The sequence below is a fragment of the Balaenoptera borealis genome (assembly GCF_965194805.1).
Source record: "Balaenoptera borealis genome assembly, chromosome: 9".
NCBI lineage: Eukaryota > Metazoa > Chordata > Mammalia > Artiodactyla > Balaenopteridae > Balaenoptera > Balaenoptera borealis.
In genome coordinates, this window is record NC_138873.1 from 59,002,733 (window position 1) to 59,023,013 (window position 20,281).

Here is a 20,281-nt window from a genome sequence, read left to right on the forward strand (position 1 = left end):
AAAAAGAACAATTTAAAAGTACGTGGCGGTTAAATTCGGCACCCTCGAGGGCGCTGTGGCTTCACATTAATGTGATCCTAAACCTCGAGAGCAGACCGCCTGGCTTGGGGGGTGACGGAGCCTATCCGCGGAGTCCGGGGGCCTGGAGCGCGCTGGGACCCGCGGCCCTCGGGATGCTCGGAAGGCAAGATTTTTTCAAGCCACCTCGAAACCTTTGCTCACAATTTCAGCATCGGACCAGCGACTTCTCACCGTTCCAAATGCGGCGCCCGACCAAAACAAACCGGTTTTGTCCGTTGGGCCCTTCTTCTCACCACCAGCAGTTCCTCTTCTCCCGGAACAGAAGCCCCTCTTCTCTCTGTCCACGGCCCCACACTCCCCGCTTCCCGGGAAGACTCGTTACGAGTCACGCTCGCCACCGCCCCCGGCCTCAGGGTCGCTCTGGTCGTCGGTGAAGCAGACGTCCACGTCGCTGTCGTTGTCGCTCTTGGGCTCCCCCGGCTCCGGGGGGTAGTCAGGCTCCGCGCCCGGGCCGTCGGCCGCCTTGGCCAGCAGGTTCTGGCCGGGGTGGCGGGACTTGACGTGGCGCTCCAGGTCCCGGCGGCGCACCAGCACCTTGCCGCAGAACTCGCAGCGGTAGGGCGTGTTGCCCTCGGCGTGCAGCCGGATATGCTTGTTGAGATTGCTGGGGTCGCCGAAGGGCCGCAGGCACACTTTGCACTTGAGCGGCTTGTAGCCCGTGTGCGTCCGCATGTGGATCTTGAGCCCGTACTTGCGCGAATACAGCTTGCCGCAGTAGAGGCACAGGTGGCCCGTCTTGGGCTTGCCCGCGCCGCCGCCCCCGCTGCCGCAACCCCCAGCGCCACCCGCCGCCACGACGGCCGCGGGCAACGTTCCCGCGTCCAGGCGGCCGCGGCCTTTCCCGGCCGCCATCTCCGACAGTTGCTGCGTGTGCATGGCGATCTCTCGGTCGATGCTAGCCAGGGAGCCCAGCTCGGCCGGGCTCAGAGCGGTCGCCGCCGCCGCCGCCGCCGCCGCGGGCCCACTGAAATAAGAGAGGGACTCCGGATACTTGAGCAGCCCGCCGAAGTGCAGTTTGAGCGGGTAATAAGTGGCGGCGGCCGGTGAGCCGTAGAGTAGCTCCCCGTTGTAGACGGTAAAGGCCGGCATGACGGCGGGCAGGTGGCTGCACTCGCCACCCGGGTAGCCTTTGAGGCCGCCCGCGTCGAGGGCGGGCAGCACGCAGCGCTCAAGGGGCAGCCCGGCCGCCGGGGGCAACTGCGCGTAACGCGCTCCCGGCAGCTCGGCGGCGGCGGGCGGGGCGCGCTCCACGTGCTTGAAGGCGGAAACTTCTTCCGGGGGCCCGGGGAGCAAAGGGAAGCCGCGCAGAGCCCCGGAGCAGGGCAGGCCAGGAGGAGGCGGCGGGTCCCCCGCGAGCAGGCACTTGGGGTGGTGGTGGTGGTGATGGTGCGCGTGGTGGTGATGGTGGTGGCCCGCTTCGCCCGCCGCCGGGTTCTCCCCGCTTCCCGGGCGTCCGCCCGGCCGGCCCCCGCCCAGCAGCCTGCTTAAGGCCAGGCTGGCCCCAGGTTTGCCGCCGCCCTCCTCCCGGTAGGGGTCGCAGTGCGCGGCCGCGGCTGCCCTGGCCAAGCCAGCGGGCTTGAAAGCCGAGCGCACGCCAGGATAGAAAGCCAAGCCGCCGCCCCCCGCTGGGGAACCGCCCACGATGCCGAGGAAGTGGCCGTGTCCCCGGGCGGCACCACTCATGTCCAGGATGCGCTCCGGCTGCTCCTTGCCCTTCTTGGACGGCCCCCACTTGGCCAGGGGTGGCGAGGTGGCCGAGGGCGCGGAGGAGGCCTCGCGCTTGATGCTCTCCCGCGCTCCGCAAGCCTGGAGGGCCGGCGGGACCTGCGGGTGGGCCCGAAGAGTGCCCGCCGGGGCGGCCGCAGCGAAGTCTGGCGCCGGGGGTTTCGGGGAGAGGCGAAGGCCATCCGCGGCCGGGGCAGCGCCTTGGCGAGCCGTGTGCTCGTGGTGCAGGTAGGCGCGGCCCCCGCCGCTGCTGAGCACACAGTGGAAACGTAGGTGCGCCTTAAGGCTGTTGGGGTATCTAAACGTCCTCCAGCAGTACCAGCAAATGTAGCGCTCCTCCCCTGGGCGAGAAAAAGTGAAAAAGCGACCCGGTGAGAAGCAAGCAAGCGACAGAGAAAGAAAGCGCCAGCGCACACAAGGCAAAGCCCAGGTTTTGACCAGCGGTATGGGGAGAAGCAGGAGTATTCTTGGGTTCTGGCGAATAAGTGAGTTCGGTAGCCCCATTGTAGCGAGGACTCCGAGAAGCCCCAAATGGCCAACTTTGTCACCATCTCCATCCTCTGAGACTACTCAGGGGCCGAGAGGGGTGACCTGGGCCTTTGCAACGAAGACTTCCTCCGGGCCATGCGAGCAAATCTTCGTTGAGAGGGCAGCGCTCAGGCAGGCTGGCCAGGGAAGAGCAGCTGTTGCTTTAAATCAAGTGTTTGGGGCTGTGCTGGGCCTGGGCCCATCTGTTTGCGTTTGCAGAATAGGTGGCGTATGTCAAGGAGTTTGGGTAAACTGAACAAAGGCCAATCTAATGGTCGTGAGCGCCTCATTACCAGGCGAGACAATATCCTGTATGTATGGGCCATATGTAATCATTCCTTTTCATAGAACAATGTCTTTTATGTCCACTACCCACCCTCCCCACCCCCTCCCAGCCTTAAACACTTTGCCTGAGGTTTTCCTGGAGCGTGACCAACTGAAGGACCACATAGGGACTATGATTTGCTATTCTTCAAAATTATTTGTATCTTTATTTCCTCTTTAACCCCATTTAATTTGATGGGAGAAAAGAAAAAGTCTTATGTCCCGATATTCTAAAAACAGAAGGATGATGTTGCATTATCTTGTCAGTTGTTCCACCTGGCAATTAATTAACTCCTAGATAGCTGCACAAATCCAAGCTTAGTAAAGTCCTTGGAAAATATATATGGTGTGTGTGTGTGTGTGAATAATATACTCAGCTTTTGATAAGTGCACCATTTTATATCAGGGACTATATACATGCTTTTGGCATCAAACCTTTTTTGTGTGTTTAATATTATTAACATTAGTTGTTTTTAAATTTTGCTAGGGTCTGTGAACACAATCAAAAGACACATGTATGAAACAGATTTTGATCACATGGTAGAAGTTAATTTTCTCTCAAAAAGGTCATGTTACATCCCTACAGAGAACAGCGAACTTGCAATTGGGTGTCTTTTTAAGTGTTGTGGTTGATCGATAATACTGAAGGGATGTCTATGAGAAAGAAGTTAGTTGAGCCACAAGGAAGTATCCAAAGTAAATGTCAGTTTCATTAAATGTAATGGGAAAGTTAAATTTTTCCTCCTTGCACACAAGTAGCTTAAACTTCTAAAACATTACTACAGAAACAACAATGGGGGGAATTTTCAGATATTCCTCCCTTCATGTATTTTGCTTCTGAATTTGTATAAAGCAAGTAGTCCTCCCAGATAACTAACGTGGAAGTTCAAGTAAGGAGCAGATTATTCCAGCTGAAGCCAAGGTAGAGCAGAATGAAAAAGAAGGGAAGAGGATTTGCCTATGTGCCCTATCCTAATTATTTATGGAAGACTTAAATAAAAATCAATTCAATATTTCTGTTGTATTGAACAGCCATGTAAAATAAATCTTCATAAAAAGAGAGAGAGAAGAGACTTCCTGAGTTCTCTTGGTGGGTATGTTGATTTAATATCTTAAGTAACCTTCTTTCTGCTAAGTTCAGAAGCTCCCTCTCATCACCCCTTTTTAAAGAGGGCATTTTCAGAGGCTGCCCTAGAGTGACTCAGCTCAATGCAAAGCCAAGTAAGCTTTGTTCCTAAAACAAAGAGTATTTTTGTTAATCTTACTATGGAATTGAAACCCACTGGGGTTAGTCAATATTGGAAGAATAGCAGCCATCCCTACTTATTTCTTCCTCTTTTCAAGGTTTAAGCAAATGTATGTTTTCTGTTTCACTGTGTTTGGTTTTTTTTGTTGTTTATCCTAATGAACTGACATGTTCTCTGGATTCTGAAATCCAACCTATGCCAAAAGTACCAAACACACTTCATAAGTGATCTTGCCTCCTCTCCCGGATGTTAACTCTAAGGTGGTCAAGATTTCAAGCACCTCAAAGCTGTGGAGGTCAGGGTTCAAAGTAACCCACACATTCCCCAAAAGGAAAATGGTGTCTCTTTTGATATCTGTGACCATATGATGTTTATAGGCTTTAATGACTGAAATGAAAACATGAGGGCCACCACTCAAAAAAGTTGCTTTTGTACTGTTTGAGAGTGTCTAAAGAAGGGTGTTCTGTGCAAAAATTCCTGGCCCCCAAAGGCCAGGAGTCCTTGGAATTGTTCTATAGTGGCAGATTTGAGAGTTTTCCACTATGGGGCTTTTGTCATGTTTCCCTTTTACTGGAAGAAGCTGACAAGAGGATGTAATGTGATGCAAGGAACAAACTAAGATAACTTTTATGAATACTGTACATGCAGATCTACCCACAAAATCAATAGAATTAGTTTACAGAAGACAGTGACACTCTGAAGTGAAGTGATTCATCATTTTAAATTAACTTCATTCTCTTATTCATTAATTGTTTAAGTCCCACACTTGTATTAAGATCTTTATTTCTAAAGGAATGAGATTGAGCAGGAAATTCAGGAGAATGTGTTAAAATAGTTCACGGCATCCATGATGTTGACTTTAAATATAACTGTGTCTTTAGGAGAAATTACAAACAAAAACAACTGGCAAAGAACAAAGAAAGTCATGGAAGTGTTGTGCAATAACAAGGAGTCTCAAGATCTTAACTATTTTAGCACCTCCCAGCCTTTTTCCACAGCAAGTGTTCCTCAGTGTTCTAGGGAAGGTTTGAAAATGTTTTTCTCTTTAGTTACTGCACCTTAATTTGCATAAATCCGCTCTTGGCTTTGGAAGGGGTCAGATAAATCTGAGAAGAAACTGGGATACATCCCAGTTTCGATTTAAGTAGGGAGAGGGAAACGAATAAATACCATTTAAATGGAAGGGCCTCAGTACCTGCCAACTGACCAGCTGTAAGTACCGTAATGCTTCTAAAATGCTGTAGAAATACATTACTTTCCTCCAAACCAGTGAAGAGATGCCCCTCGCCTTCAAAAGCATTCCAGGTTTGAGTTACACTTTTTGGAGCTCATGAGGTGGTTACCCTAATACTACGTTAAAGCATCTTTATTGATTCTTAAGTGAGTAAATAACTGTCTCTTTGGGTATGCAATCAGAAAGGATGACCCGCATGAAATTCACGAAGAGTATTTTTTCCCTGCCATCGAGAGTCAGATTATTATGGTCTGTTTTTATCATTTACTGTTGATTTAAAGGAGGTAGTGATGACCTCGCCCCTGCCCACTCCGACAGGGAGTATGAATTCAGTTTTACACAGCGCAGGAAAAAGGCCCTTCAAGTCTAGGGACGGGCCCAAAGACCGGAGGCGGGCTGGACTCTCGCCTACCCGCGCTCACCCGACGGCTTTCTCAGAGGCGGTACCTTTCTCGTCGTGCGTCGGAGTTGCAATCGTGGGGATGTCAAACCACTGCGCCAAGGAGTTGGAGTACCACACGGTCAACTCCTCCCCTGGCTGGACGTCTCGCAGCGCTCGGTAGAAGATCTGGGACGCAAGAAACAGTACAGCTTGCTGTCATTTCCTGGGTAATCGGTCAAAAAACAACTGAGAGGAAAGGTTCGATTCCCCGCCCTGACTCTGTGTGACGCTGGGAAAACTATTGGACCTCTCTGAACCTCAATTCCCTCATTCTTCAAACCGGGAAAATAATAGTATCTGCCTTATAGGGTTATTGGGACGTTTAAATGAGACCTCTAGCTAAAGTGCTTTGCTCTTAATATCAGTGACAGTTTGGTAGATAGAACTGGCAGTGCAGGGGGGGAGCCCACAGTACCTGTCCTCCGGGTAAGTCTGCAATAGCTTCGAGAGTCTGTTCCTGGGGGTTCCTGGCTGCCCGGATTAACCCTATCCACTCCAGGGGGGAGCCCCCCGACTCGTCCACCAGCTCCCCTCTCACAATGCGCACCTGCAACACAAGGAGTGGTCGTTCTCTCGCGTGCCACGGCCAGGCCCACAACCCAGAGGGCAAGTGTATCTTCCACCCCCAGCCGACTCAGGAAAATGGTTGTGCTCATGTTGGCCAGACCGCTGTGGGCTGCTGGGAGGAGAGCAAGTCCTTAGGACCCTTGCTTGGGGGAGGGAGGAAGAGGGGAGGCTGACTAGTATAACAGTTCCCCCCCCCCCGACCCCGCCCGTCTTGTCCCACTTTGACAGCACGAGGAGTGAAAGCATCCTGCCCGAGTGCCTGGGCACATCTCGTGCCAAGACGTCTCCCACCCCCACCCCAGCTCTCCGTCTCGCGGTTCTAAGGGCAGCCCCGATACCAGGCTAGAGACGTTTCTAAGTCAGTCCCAGAACGCAGGGTGTCCCGCGCCCCCTCTCTTGCCTCCGCATTCCAGCGGCACCGCACCAAAACGCGGAGGTGCCCGCGAGCCCCGCGGCGAAACTGTCTGAACAAAGCGGCCGCGCGCTGGCCGGCCATTTAAAAGCCATTAAAGCGCGTTTAAAGAAGAAGGAGCGGTACAAGGCGAGCCCGGCTATACTACTCTGGGGAAGAGGATGATTGCGTGAGGAGCCAGATGCGGGTCCCGTCGACCGGGCCCGGAGCAGTTCCTTACAAGAAAGCTGTAGTCTAAGGTCCTCTTCCCAGTCACCCCTGCCCACGCCACCGGACTCCTGCCTTCATTCCCGGTGGCAGTTGGCCGACCTTCGCCCGCTGAGACGCCTCGGGGCGGGCGGGGGCCTGTTAGAACCTCTCTCTGGTCGGGGTTCGCGACGCTCTTTGGGAAGTCGGAGCGGGCGGGTTGGCCCTGACGCCTCCCAACTGCGATTCTGGCCCCTCCGAGCCCGGCTGCAGGCGCTCAGCCCCGGTGCCCCTCGCGGGTGGGCGCTCCTCGTCCTCGGAGTCTGCGTCAGAGCCAACACCTGGCGCACCCTCTCTCCATTCACCCCGAACCCGCAAGCAGACACCCACGGAAGGAAACACCTGGGGAGGTTCTAGGAACAGAGTACCCAAGGATAAATTTTTCGGAGACGATGAGATCAAATTATTTGAAGGCAAATTTAAGCCTCAAATTAGCTCATTGAAGGGCAGAAGGTAAGAAAAGTCCTCAGCGCCTGTGAGTTGTATAAAAGAGAAAAGGCACATTTGCCAAGAGAGGAGAGATGCGGCGGGAGGAGGGGGGCGCCTCTGCGAAGAACGCCACAGCGCTCCGGGAAAATCGGGGGTTCCGAGTGGTCCCGGCACGTAAAGAGCCCCACGCATCCCACCCGGGGGCTGTCCGCTCTCAGCCACGTCCTCTCCCCTAGCCCGGCCCACGTCCAGCTCTCGGCTAGTGCGACTTGTGGGAAATGATCGGAGTCCCCTTCCAACTGACAGAATTGGCAGGTAACGACTCAGTCACCCCTTTCCTCCGCTAGCCCTATCCACCCATTTCCTGGAGGGGATAAGGGGAGGCGAACGAACGGCAGGGGGCGGAGGTTGGAATGGCTAATACCTTTTTCTTGGGCCCGGGCTCCCTGCGGTCTGACAGGTACTTGCCCAGCTTGAAGGTTCCAGGCACCGGCCCGAGGCGCAGGCCGGCCGGGATGCAGCAATCGGCACTCACGCTGGTGGCCGGAGCGCGAGCGGCTCCGTGCATTGCTGTCGCCGCCGCCGCCAGGCAGGCGCTCGGGCGCACTGGGTCCTCGGCAGGGCGCGAGCGACAGAGCCTGAGCCGCACGCTAGCTGGCGAGCCGCGCCCCGACGTGCGTTCTCCGCCCTCGGAGTGACGCGGACGGGCATGCACTGCGCCTTTTCAATCTGGGCGGGCGCCTTTTGGCACCGCTAGCGCAAGGGCGCAGAGTTTGGTGAGAGAGTTGCGCTGCAGAGCAGCTGCAGAGTCCTACCCGAGAAGGTCACATGGAGTGGTTCCCTCAGCCCCCTGCATAATCGAGGCCTCTGAATGGCTGGCGCACAATGGTCCAGGCGACCTTCCCATTCCTAAAAATCCAATTTGTCAAGGGCGAAGAAAAGGCGCTGGTGAATCAAAGGTCCGGCGGGACCATTAATCCTCAGCATGGGGCATTGTCCTCGAGACAGTTACGATATTTTAAGTGACAAATCCACTGTATAATTTCTCCATAAATTTTACTTCCTTTTATTGTTCACCGACAAACCAGTTTTGGGAAATAAGTGACTACTTTAAGTCTACTTGGCTGATTCCTTTGAGCCTTGGTCTACTTCAAAGATTTTTAATTCTCTCCCCTTGGCTTTATTGTAAAGGAGATTAAACAAAGAGATGGGGACTGTTTGGAGGACTTGTTAACTTCTATTGATTTCTGGCGTGTGCCATACAGAAATTAGGCAGGTACTTGATGGGAAAACACCAGAAAATACCTACACTTTTTAAATAACGGCCGTATTACCATTTCAGGCGATTGGGTTCAGGCCAGTCCTCTATTTAGAACCGCTTTACCGTTCCCTCTGTCCAGTTTCGCCCCGAAGTATGAAGCGTCCGAACTAGCTTTGGGAGACGAGGTCACTTGTTCATCTCTGCTCCCGGGTGCACCCCGGGGCCGCACTTTCTCTGGAGAATGCGAAGAGGCCGCAGGAGCGGACGCTGCGGGGGTTCGCGTGCCCTGACCGCACCCGAGGTTTGAAGAGGGGTTCTGCGGGCTGGGTTTTTAATCATGTCTCCCCTGCACGCCAACCGACGACTCAAGTCCTGCACGCTTTTTTTGTTTTTTTTGAATTTTTGAATCTTCTTTTATTTATTTTTTATACAGCAGGTTCTTATTGGTTATCTATTTTATACATATTAGCGTATATATGTCAATTCCAATCTCTCAGTTCATCCCACCACCACCATCCCCCGCCACTGTCCCCCCACCCTTGGTGTCCATGCGTTTGTTCTCTACATCGGTGTCTCTTAAGTCCTGCACGCTTTTCAAGTTTAAAACGAGGATGAATTCCTTGGGGCTAATTTCCCCAGAACCAACACACCAGACTTTTCTTTAAAAAAAAAAAAAAAAAAGGAAAAGCACTATAGCAAAGGTCACAGAAAAGAGGGCGAGGTGGGCGTTGATAACCTCTGCCTTTAGCCCAGTTCGTAAGCTAGGAGAACGAGTACTTTGGAGCTAAACTAGAATGTTCCTCGTTTTCTTTTAGGGAAACCTCCGATTTGCGTGGGGACAATTATTTTCATAAGTTAGCCGAGTGATCAAATTCATTAGATATTTGTGACAGTTCTGCCCTCACCTGCCACGTGCTGCTCACCCCGAGCGCCACTTCCCAAATCCAGTGGACCGGGACACGAGCCCGACGTGGTATTCCTGGAGAGGACTGAATGACTCTGTGTTCGGGCCTGGTGTTGGAGGCCCAACCACTGTACAGATGGGCAGAGGACTCCCCGCTGCCGCCACGCCGAAATCTCCACCAGGCTCTGCCCGCGAAACTGCGGTTCTTAGGCCACTGGAGGGGATAACTCTGATTAACGACGGCGGCAGAACGCAAGGTGGCGACACCTGTAATTTAGCAGTTCGTCCCACAAAGCCCTCAGAGAAGCTACGTGTGGCACCCTTCGGTGGAGACCTGCGTTCGCAGTACTGGACAAAGTCAAGAGAATGGGGGTCATTCAGTCTGTGCTCCGTCACTCAAGCCTCGGGGAATTACTTCAGAGCCTCAATCTCCTAATCCGTAAAATGGGAATGATGATGCAGACTCTTGGCTTCCATTCTGAGATTCACTAGCGTTTGTGCGAAGGTCAACAGCAATGATCTGTAGAGCGAATGAATTTAAGGACGCTCCAAAACTCGCTGTTTGCCTAATAGTGGAATCCAAGCCAGGTCAAGGGTCTCAAGTCTAAGCATCACAAGTCAGGCGGGGTGGTGACACACGGATGGCCGCTAGGTGGTAACTCCAAGGCCTGTGTAAGCGCGGCAGCTGGAGCAGAAAAGAGCCGCTCGGCGGGTCCGGGCGACCATACGCTGCGGTCCCTCTATCCGTGCATCCACACCGTGCCCAGGGCCACTTTCTGAGGGAGCTGCCACTGATTTTTTTTCTTCTTAACCCTCCAATTGCCTCTCTTCGGGCCGCGAAGGCTGCCTGAGACGGAGAGGAGGGAGCCTTTGATCCAGCTGCCCATGAATGGCAAAAGCCGGGGGAGGGGAGAGGAAGCCGCTCTGAAGAGTTGGAGGGCAATAAATTTAAGCCATGAACATGTCCCTCTAACCTCTGGCCTGGCGACTCTAGGATGACACCCAGTTTAAATTACCAGCACTGCGAGCGGGAAGGGGCGAGCGCGGGGCCTGGGTTCGGGGCTCCTCCCCGGCCTTCCTTAATGAGTGAAAAAGCGTGAACGACACGCGAACAATTTTATCAATAGGACCATGTAAAGGCCGACTGTGAGGAAAGTTATTTATTAATATAGCCAATTGTGGCTGGTTCCCAGCCCCACCAGAAGAAAGGGACTGCGCCAGAGGCATTCACACCAGCTCGCCCAGTTTTATTCTGTCCTGTGGCTCAGAGTTGAAGTTCCCCAAGTGAAATAAATTGTCCACAAAGGAGGAAAGGAACACATTTTCTTTTATTTTTTCTCCCCTAAAAAGCAAGGGTGAAACCAATCTAATGTGCCCAGTGGAGCAAGATGGGCCGTGAAAGGCTGGGTGTTAAAAGTAAAAGCGGACTGTGCAGCAAATGGGATGGAAAATTAAATGAAATTAAATAGCTTGAACGGCCGTATTGTCCCTTATTAAAAAGACACATTAATTACATGGTCTCAGCCTTATTCAAAGACAATGTTGAGACTCAATCAAAACATTCCTCTTGGCTTTTTTATGGACTGAAAATGGACGTCCAGAGGCCCCGTTAAAGCGAAATCCGTTCTGTGCCGAGGTGCGGGGCCAGGAGGGTTTGGGGGCGGCCCACCGCGGAACCGCGCGGCCAATGCCGCCGCGCGGGTAACAGGTTGCCCCTAAACAGGTATAGGCGCGGGAGAGCAGCGGCCCTTCCGCCACAGGGGCAACCCGCCTGGAGCCCAGTCCCAGCTCGCCGCTGCGCCAGGGGGCAGCCCCCGCCCGCGCCTGCTGGCGCCCGAGCGCCGGGCTGGAAACGCTGCCGCGCCACGCACGTGTGACCCTGCTGGGCTCCGCCTAGAGGGAAAGAGCCCCCGCAGGACTTCTCGCTGAGCTGCAGGTCTCCCGGGCTCAAAGTCCTTGGGCTTCGGCTCCCCAGGGCATCGGAGTTGGCTGCTCACCCCCCTCCGTGGCGCTTGGCCTTAAGGACTCGGGTGTTAGGGAGTCACCAACCCCACCCCACTCCTTGGCCGGCGCGCAGAGTCCCGACCCCCGGGATGGAGGGAGCGGTGCGGGGTCAAGGACAGCAGGCGAGACCCGGGCGGAGGCAGAGGCCTAGGTCTCCACCGAGTTTGGGCCGGAGGTGGCCTGGCCGCGCCCCCCGAGGGTGTCCGCGCCGGCCGGGCGGGCGGGTCAGCGCGGACCAGCTGCGCGGCCCCCGAGGCGCGGGTGGGACATTAAGGCCGGGTCTGAATAGGGCGGCGGCGGCGACGGGCTCTGGGAACGCCACCAGATGACACGCCGGCGACGGGGCCATTTTCCCCTTAATTGCGAGGCCGGTGGGTGCGCCGCGGCCGGGAGGCTCCAAACGCGCGCCCAGGACTCAGCCGGGACGCCGCTGGTGGGTTCTGTGGTGTCTTTTTTGTTGTTTTTTAAGTCCTTCACTGGAAGCGGCTCAATAAAAGTATTCAGAGTCCCTCTCAAGTTGCCTTTTAACCGGAGTTCCCCAACTTATTTCTTGGTTCTTTCGGTTGACATGGTGCAAAGAAAAGTCAGCGAGCTGTGTTGCTGAATTGCAATGTCTCGGGGCACCTTCACATTCAACGCTCCTCTGCCTGCCGCTGCCGAATGAGCCCGCACTCAATTCGATTTTCCTTGCTGTTGGGCACATTTAGGAGCGCCTCTATTTGTGAAGTTCATTTCTAGGCAAATGTATTCAAGAGCTGATGGGAATGAATAGGACCGTGTGTCAGCCGCCCCTAATTGGGATTAAAGCACTTAGGAGCATATGCAGAGAGTGACAGAAATTCTCAGGTTGCATTGTGTTCAGACTTCCACCCGCTTCGACACTCCTCCTCCAAAGGAGATTTATAAAGCTTGCAGGGAGAAACTGAGGAAAGCAAAGCGAAACGGAAAAGAACCGGGCTAATGGCTCAGGATGGGGCTGTGGTTCAGCAAGTGGTGGTGACAGCTTCTGAGAAAAGATGCTGGGGGATAATTGAACGCGGGTGGGGGAGCGGGTCTGAACTCTTTAATCAGAAAGGCGGAGAGTTAAAAGCCGAAATAAAGATGTTCTTGAGATTCCCAGACGGTTTTCCCCCCTTCCCCCCGCCCTTGAAGAGCTCGGTTTTCTTTCTCTTCATCTCTGCCTCCCATCCCCACCCCCAAAGAACATAACCTCTCTTGGGGCAATAATAAGAACAATTTGGTATTTGAATGGGGGGGAAAAGTCAAAAGAAACAAAAGCATCTTCTTTTGTATGTTAAAGAGAACTTCACACCCAAATAAGTCAATGAAAATATTTGCTGATGTATGTGTAAAATATACACACACTATGTTAAAACACAGGCATAATGATAAGTATTCTTATACATTCAGATGTGTATATAGATGTATATTCTCTTGTAAATCTCCACTCCAAGGTGGCCGCTGGGTTTCTGGGCTGAAGGAGACAAGGCCTGTTAAAAGCTGAAAATCATTGAGTTGAGGCTGGGACAGTTGTCTAAGAAGAGAGCAGTGACAGCCTCTTTTAGCCCCTGAGGAGCAGGGAAGCCAGAAATGACAGATGAACACTACACAAAAGAATAGTGAAGGGGAACACGGACTATCTGAGTTTCCTTGTTTCTAAGCTCGGGGACAGATGGGGACCTCTCACTTTAGGTGTCATTTTGGTACCATAAGAATGTATCTCCCCCCACCCCCCATGAAAAAAGAATGTATTTCCAATTAAAAATTATTTTGAGATTTAATATTTTAAAAATCTGTGTGGGGCAAGAGAAAAAAGAGGGAGAAAAGAAAAACAGTTGATGTGTGGACCTCAAGAAGGAATAATAACTAGTGGTTTTTGTAAGAAATTTCTACTCAAAATTAGGTTCCCAAACTCACCATCTCTAGGGACACGTCCCCTCCCTGCCTGGTGGGAAGGTGTGTTCTCCAATTACAAGGAGGCTGTCTGGGCGGAGAAGATGATCATGTGACAGATGAACAATCCCCATTGGTGAGCCATAAGTCAAACATTTTTTCTCTCTTCAGTTCCTCCACAGGCCTAAAACCCCTTCTCCCCAAGCGAGCCCGCCTCCTGAAGAAAGAACACGTAAATCTATGTTCAGGAGACACAGAATATTCCTTTAACCCATGACCCAGTGGTGCATAATGGGAGGAAGCTATCCTAGCAGATACCTGTGTAATCTCTAGGACAACCTGTGAGTGATGGAAGTTCATTAAGTGGTCGTTATGATAGCAATAGGAACAAAACAATTTAAATACCCAGCTCAATGTCACAACTAAAAATCAAACTCAGGTTCATAACCAGCATCTCTGAATAACAATTAGTAGGTTCACTAGTAGGATCCTGTGTACTCTCCTAATGTCACCACGAATTATGTGTTTGATTGAAAATGCGATGCCATCACTTGTGTTATTCGTGCTCACGTTATTGTGTCCATGTCCAAATGGTGATACATTTTAGTTTCCTGAAAGCATGTTTGAATTTTATAGTAGGGACTTCGTTTTATGGTAGGGATTCACATTCAGAAAAGCTTTCAAATATATATATGATCACAACATAAAAATTAGGTAAGGTTACAAAAGGTACGTTTTTATACATATATACAAAACATTTTTCCTAAACAGTTTTATTGAGATATAATTCACATACCATACAATTAACCAATTTAATTCAATTGTACAATTCAATGTTGGTGGGTTGTTCTTTTTTTAGTATATGCACAGCATTGTGCAACCATCACCACAATCTGATTTTCGAACATTCTCATCTCCCCTCCCCAAAAGAAAGCCCATACCCATTTGCTATCACTCCCCATATGTTCCCAAATTCCCTAGGTGTAGGCAACCACCAGTGCATTTTCTGTCTCCAAAGGTTTGCTTATGCTGTAAGCATAAGCATTTTATATAGATGGAACCATATGATATGTGGTCTTTTGCAACAGAATTCTTTCACTTAGCATAATTTATCAAGGTTCATCCATGTTGTAGCATGCATCAGTATGTCATTCCTTGTGTATGGATAATATTTTATTGTATAGATATATCATATTTTATTTATCTATTTATCAGCTGATAGACCTTAGGGTTGTTTCTAATTTGCTGTTATGTATAATGCCACTATGAACATTTGCACACAGCTTTCTGTGTGCGTATATGTTTTCATTTCTTTTGGATATGTACCCGAGTGAAATTGCTGGGTCTATGTTAAACTCTTTGAACAACAGTCTGTTTTCCAAAGTGCTGCACCATTTTACATTCCCACCAGTGGTATATGAGGGTTCAAGTTTCTTCATATCCTCCAACATTTCCTATTATCTACCTTTTTTTTACTATACCCATCTTAGCGGGGGTGAAGTGAAATCTCATTGTAGTTTTGGTTTGCATTTCCCTAATGACTAAATGACTAATGCCCAATCACCTTTTCATGTCCTTCTTGCAATTTGTTTATCTTCTTTGGAGAAATATTTATGCAAATCCTTTTCCCATTTTAACTGTGTTGTCTTTTTATTATTGAGCACACATACATTTTTATAACTTTTTAAATGCCCAACACAAAACAGGCTGTTAGGTTTAACCATCATAACAACACTATGAGTTAGATTTTTTTTGTGAGGTAGATTTTATTATTTATCTTTTACCAATGAGAAAAGTTCAGAGGGGTTAAGCAGCTTGCTTAGAGTCACATAACAAATAATAGACAGAACTCCTCCCACACCTTCTGAGTTCAAAGCCCAGTCTATTTTCACTTGACCACATTATATTCAGAAGTTTTAACTGACATCACATATCTGCTCTTCTCCATGAGGATCATTAAATTATCATGGGATGTCCTAGTGATTGAGAGAGTGGGCTCTAGAGTCAGACTGCTTGGATTCAAATCCTGCCTCTGACACTTACTAACCGTGTGACCTTTAGCAAAAGGAACCTTTCTATTCTTCAGTTTCTTCATCTGTAAAATATGAGTAATAAGGAGACCTACTTCACAGCGTTGTTGAGAAGATTATGAGATGTTGATGGAAAGTGCTCAGCATAGAACTCAGGACAGAGGATGTACTCAAGAATGTTAGTTAGTAATATTTTTTAATGATACTTATGGTACTGTACTGCTAGGCTGGGAATTGTACATGATAAATTAAATGGAGCAGGACTTCTGACACCAGAGGCCACTTAGGCAGGCAGTCACATAAGATATAGCCCTGCATATCTCAGGGCAACAAATAATTCATGAGGGGAAGCCTCACTTTATAGACATATTCCAGCTAATAAATGAAGAGTTCAAGAATTCAAATATTATTGTTCTGCAACCCTTCATGGAATAATGGATGCAGGCAATGATCTTCAATGATGACTAGCATCACAAAGAGCAAGCCTCCGAATGGAAATATGCAACACTGCCTGTGAAACAGACTTGTCAGTACAAGCAAGCAAGCAAACAAAATTAAACCTGTATCTGATTTCTCTGATAATAGGAAATAGAGAAGACAGATGAACTTGATAAACAAATCCACGGGGATACGGTCAGAAAAACAGACTGTGGAACGCTCTACTGGACAAATGACCTGTTTTTATTTTTCACAAATAGGTTGCAAGGGGAAATAAGAAAGAGAGGGGGAGTAAAAAGATTTAAAGAGACTTAAAGGATATAATGGTTTTAAAATATGTCCACAGATTCTTTGACAATCCTCCCCTCTAAAGGTGGAGCCTTGAGTGTGAGTCAGATTTAGTAACTCGTTTGTAATGAAGTGACAGTGTGTGATTTTCAAGACTAGGCCATAAAAGGCATTGCAGATTCCACCCTGATAATCCTAGAACTGACTAAATATTTAATGATATGAGAGAGTAATGTTAATTACAAGTAGAGTAATTGTAGTATGTTTAATTTTTTAGTCCTTATTTTTCAGAAATACACACTGAAATATTTAAAGATTAAATATGATGTCTAGGATTTGCTTCAAGTAATTCTAAGGTTGGGGGCAGCGGGTACAGGTATAGACCAGGATTTTTCAATCTCAGCACTATCGACATTCTGGACTGATAATTCTTTGTTGTGGGAGCTGTCCCGTGCATTGTAGGATGTTTAGCACCATCCCTGGCCTCTACCTGCTAGATGACAATAGAATCCTTCCCTTAATTATGACACCAGACATTGCCAAAATGTCTGGCAATGTCTGAGGGTCAAAACTACCCCCAGGGAGAACCACTGGGTATAGATGAAACAAAATTGGCCATAAATTGATAACTGCTGGATTTGAGTGATGGGAACATGGGGTTCATGACGCTATTCTCTCTACTTTTGTATGTGCTGGAAATTTTCCAAAATAAAATGTTATTTTAAAGTAAGATTTAATTAAAAAAAAAAAAACAGTAGGGCAGAAGAGATCAGAGGCAAGCAATGGGTATGTATATGTTGCTAATAGCCCACTGAAATCCGTGGGGAAAAAAATAGGTTCTTTGGTTCTGTGATCTTTTAAGAAGCTGTACGAGGGATGAGCCAGAGGGAATGTGTTGAGTTGCAGAGTCTGTGATCTAAATGGCCATCTGGAATCTTCACAGCTACAGTGGTGCCCCACCAGGCCTAAGGAACCCACAGGCACAGTGTCCAAAGCTCTCACAGTCAAAAATGTTAATCCCATGGCACTAAATAAAACTCTTTCTCCTACTCTCAGTTGAAACAGAAACCACCAAATGTGCTCCGCACTTAAGTCAATTATAAATGGCCTACATTCATTCTATTGGTACAAATACCTTCCCTTAAAAGTAATCAGGGGCTTCCCTGGTGGCGCAGTGGTTAAGAATCCGCCTGCCAATGCAGAGCACACAGGTTCAAGCCCTGGTCCAGAAAGATCCCACATGCCACGGAGCAACTAAGCCCGTGCGCCACAACTACTGAGCCTGCGCTCTAGAGCTCACAAGCCACAGCTACCGAAGCCCGCGTGCCTAGAGCCCGAGCTCCGCAACAAGAGAAGCCACCGCAATGAGAAGCCTGCGCACCGCAACAAAGATACAACACAGCCAGAAAAAAATTAAAAATATGAAAGAAATCAGTGGAGTTATTTTACATCCATCCTTGACCTTTGAAGTCTTGCAGTTCTGTTTTGGAGACCAATAGAAGGAAAGAAGGCAGCAGGGAGGAGGAGAGTCTTCTGTACTACTACTGAGTTTGGGGGTACTGTGCCCCTAACGTGATGTCCTAAGGCATACCTTCATCAGTGAAGGTTCTTATGTATTGTCACGGGTTGAATTGCTCCCGTCAAAATTCATACGTACCACAGAATGTGACCTTATTTGGAGATAGGGAATTCACAGAAGTAATCAAGTTAAAATGAGGCCATTAGGGTGGGCCCTAACACAGTATGACTGGTGTCCTTATAAGACGGGGAAATTTGGACACAGACATGAATATAGGGAGAACATCATATGAACATAAAGACAACCATCTACAAGCCAAAGTGTAAGGCCTGAAACAGATCCTTCCCTCATACCCAGGGTTGTTCAGAAGAAACCAACTCTGCCAACGCTTTGATTTTGGACTTCTGGTCTCCAGAACTGTGAGACAATAAATTTCTGTTGCTTAAGCCACCCTGTTTATGGTACTTTGTTACAACCACTCTAGCAAACCAATCCAGGTACAAACATCAGAAACCGTGTCTTAGTGGTTGAAGCAGAAAAGGATATGTGGTGGTTTCGATTCTAAGCAATACCAGAAGCCTAACTTGGAGGCTACTTCCCCAGGAAAACTACCCAAATTAGGCCACTGGATGGCTCCACTGGAGATACAACAGCCCATACACAGGACACAGGCCCCACAAACTGTGCTGTCAGCTCTTGGTGTGAACCTCTGCCACCGCTGCCTCAGGAAGTGTGCTCTCTGCTGCTACCTTCACAAAAATGGATTCCACGTAGGCATCGGCTTTTACACATTATTTACTTCCAAATTAAAGTCCTGGGTGGTGGTGTCTGACTTAGATTCTAAGCTGCATTGCTATGCCCTAGATGCAAAAAGAAGGCTGAGAAAGTGAGTTTTGACTTACAAACAGGGAAAGGATGGAGTCACAAAGTAGGATATTCCCAGTCATAGATTCTGATAGAAAAAATAATGGTAATAATAATAATAAGCAATTTCACTACATTGCCTTATTCATTGTAGCAAAGTTTTCTATTTGTCTCCCAAGTATGCATTCTCCCCATCTTCTAAGAGAACTCTGATTACATTCCATTCCAGCTGGTTACAGTGCTGTGGCACAAAGGCTGTGTGTCCCAGTCTCTTTGTAGCTGCATGTGGTTATGTAAAGTTCTGGTTAATGTGATGTAAGCAGAGTGTTATCTGAGACTAAGAAGACAACTCAGCCCCCTTTTGCCTTTCCTCTTGCCTGAATGCAGATGCAATGGCTGGCACTACAGCAGCCATTTTTGTTTATGAAATGACCCTGTGTATGGAAGCCATGTGCTGAGCGTGCCCAAACAAAACATAGAAGAAGCAGGATCCCAGATGACTTAATGGAACCACCACACCAAACCTGGATTACCTATGTCTGGACTTCATTTAGGTGAAAATGAACACTGATGTCTTTAAACCATTACTTTGGATGTGTGTGGAGGAGGAGGAGGAAGAGGAGGAGGAGGAAGAGGAGAAGGGAAGAGGGTCTTATTACTCACAGCTGAAAGCAATTCCTCAGTGGTACTACGGACAACTGGAAGATGTTGGTTTGTCTCCTTTGGGGCTTTGGCTTTGTGTGTGTGTGTGTGTGTGTGTGTGTGTGTGTGTGTGTGTATGTGTGTGTGTGTGTTTGTTATCAATGAATTGCCTTTTTAGATTTAGTTGTAATTTGGGTCAATTTTTATATTCAAGAGATATATAAATAAATAAAACTTTTAAACTGAAACACCATTGATTTTATTTTACTCAAAATACCTGGACAATAAAAACAAAACTTCAAATTATTTTAAAACAGGAACCATTCTCCTGAAAACTGCCACTTAATTTTTTTAAATTAAGACATCCTTTGAATCCAGTACCATACTGCCATGCATTCATGGATTTGTGGTCTGTGGTATAAATTATGCACATTGTCAGCTGAGCCAAAGTTTAAATATATTTTAGTAGCTGTTTAATAAAAGACATTTGACTATTTGCACAGCATCTATCTTCCTCAGTTTCTTATTTTTCAAAATTTACTTATTTATTCCTAACATCAAACAGCTGTGTGACATATTTTAGGCTTCTCAGGGAAAAGCAACAAATGCAAAACTGTGTTAAGTGCAGGACGTAAAAACAGGTTCCCATCAATGAACAATGAAGGAGATACTCTTACTGGTTTCCAAGATCAAACCAAAGGACATAACTGTATAATTTACCACTGATGGTGACAACAGAGGACTTTATTTAATTTCAGCTGCTTCACTTTAAATCATGTGAAGAATTGAGTTGATTTGAGAGAGAGGAATAATAACAAAAAGAAACTAGGAGAGAGAAGTAGATGATAAAGGGGCAGGAGAGAGGAAAAGGAAGAGAAGGGAGGGAGGGATGGAGAGAGAAATGCTGTTAGAAAGAATTCTTTATATTTGAAAAACAGAGACAGATGAAATGATGTGCTGATTACTAGGATTGAAAACATGGGGAGAGATGGATTCTGCCAAGACAGCATCTGGATTTAGTACTTCATAAGGAAAATATAATTCAGCAAATATTTTTCTCTTCTATGGTGACTTAACAGACATTTCAGTGGCCACAAAAAGAGTGGTTTAACAAAAGAACAGCAATCAGAAGCTGCTTACTCCCTCATAATTATACCAGAGCAGAAAGGACATGTCTTTTTAGTAAATGTAGCCAGGTTATTA

General features: G+C 48.4%; 1 protein-coding gene across 1 annotated transcript; it reads right to left on the minus strand.

Moving 5' to 3' along the window:
• Window positions 1-269: 269 nt before the first annotated feature.
• PRDM13 (PR/SET domain 13) lies at window positions 270-11,457 on the minus strand. Its single transcript, XM_082405282.1, is given in 5 exon segments — window positions 270-2,147; window positions 5,587-5,707; window positions 5,997-6,128; window positions 7,660-7,874; window positions 7,877-11,457. Coding segments are annotated over 5 exon segments (2,286 nt in total). The 5' UTR covers window positions 7,947-11,457; the 3' UTR covers window positions 270-399.
• Between the last annotated feature and the right edge of the window lie 8,824 nt (window positions 11,458-20,281).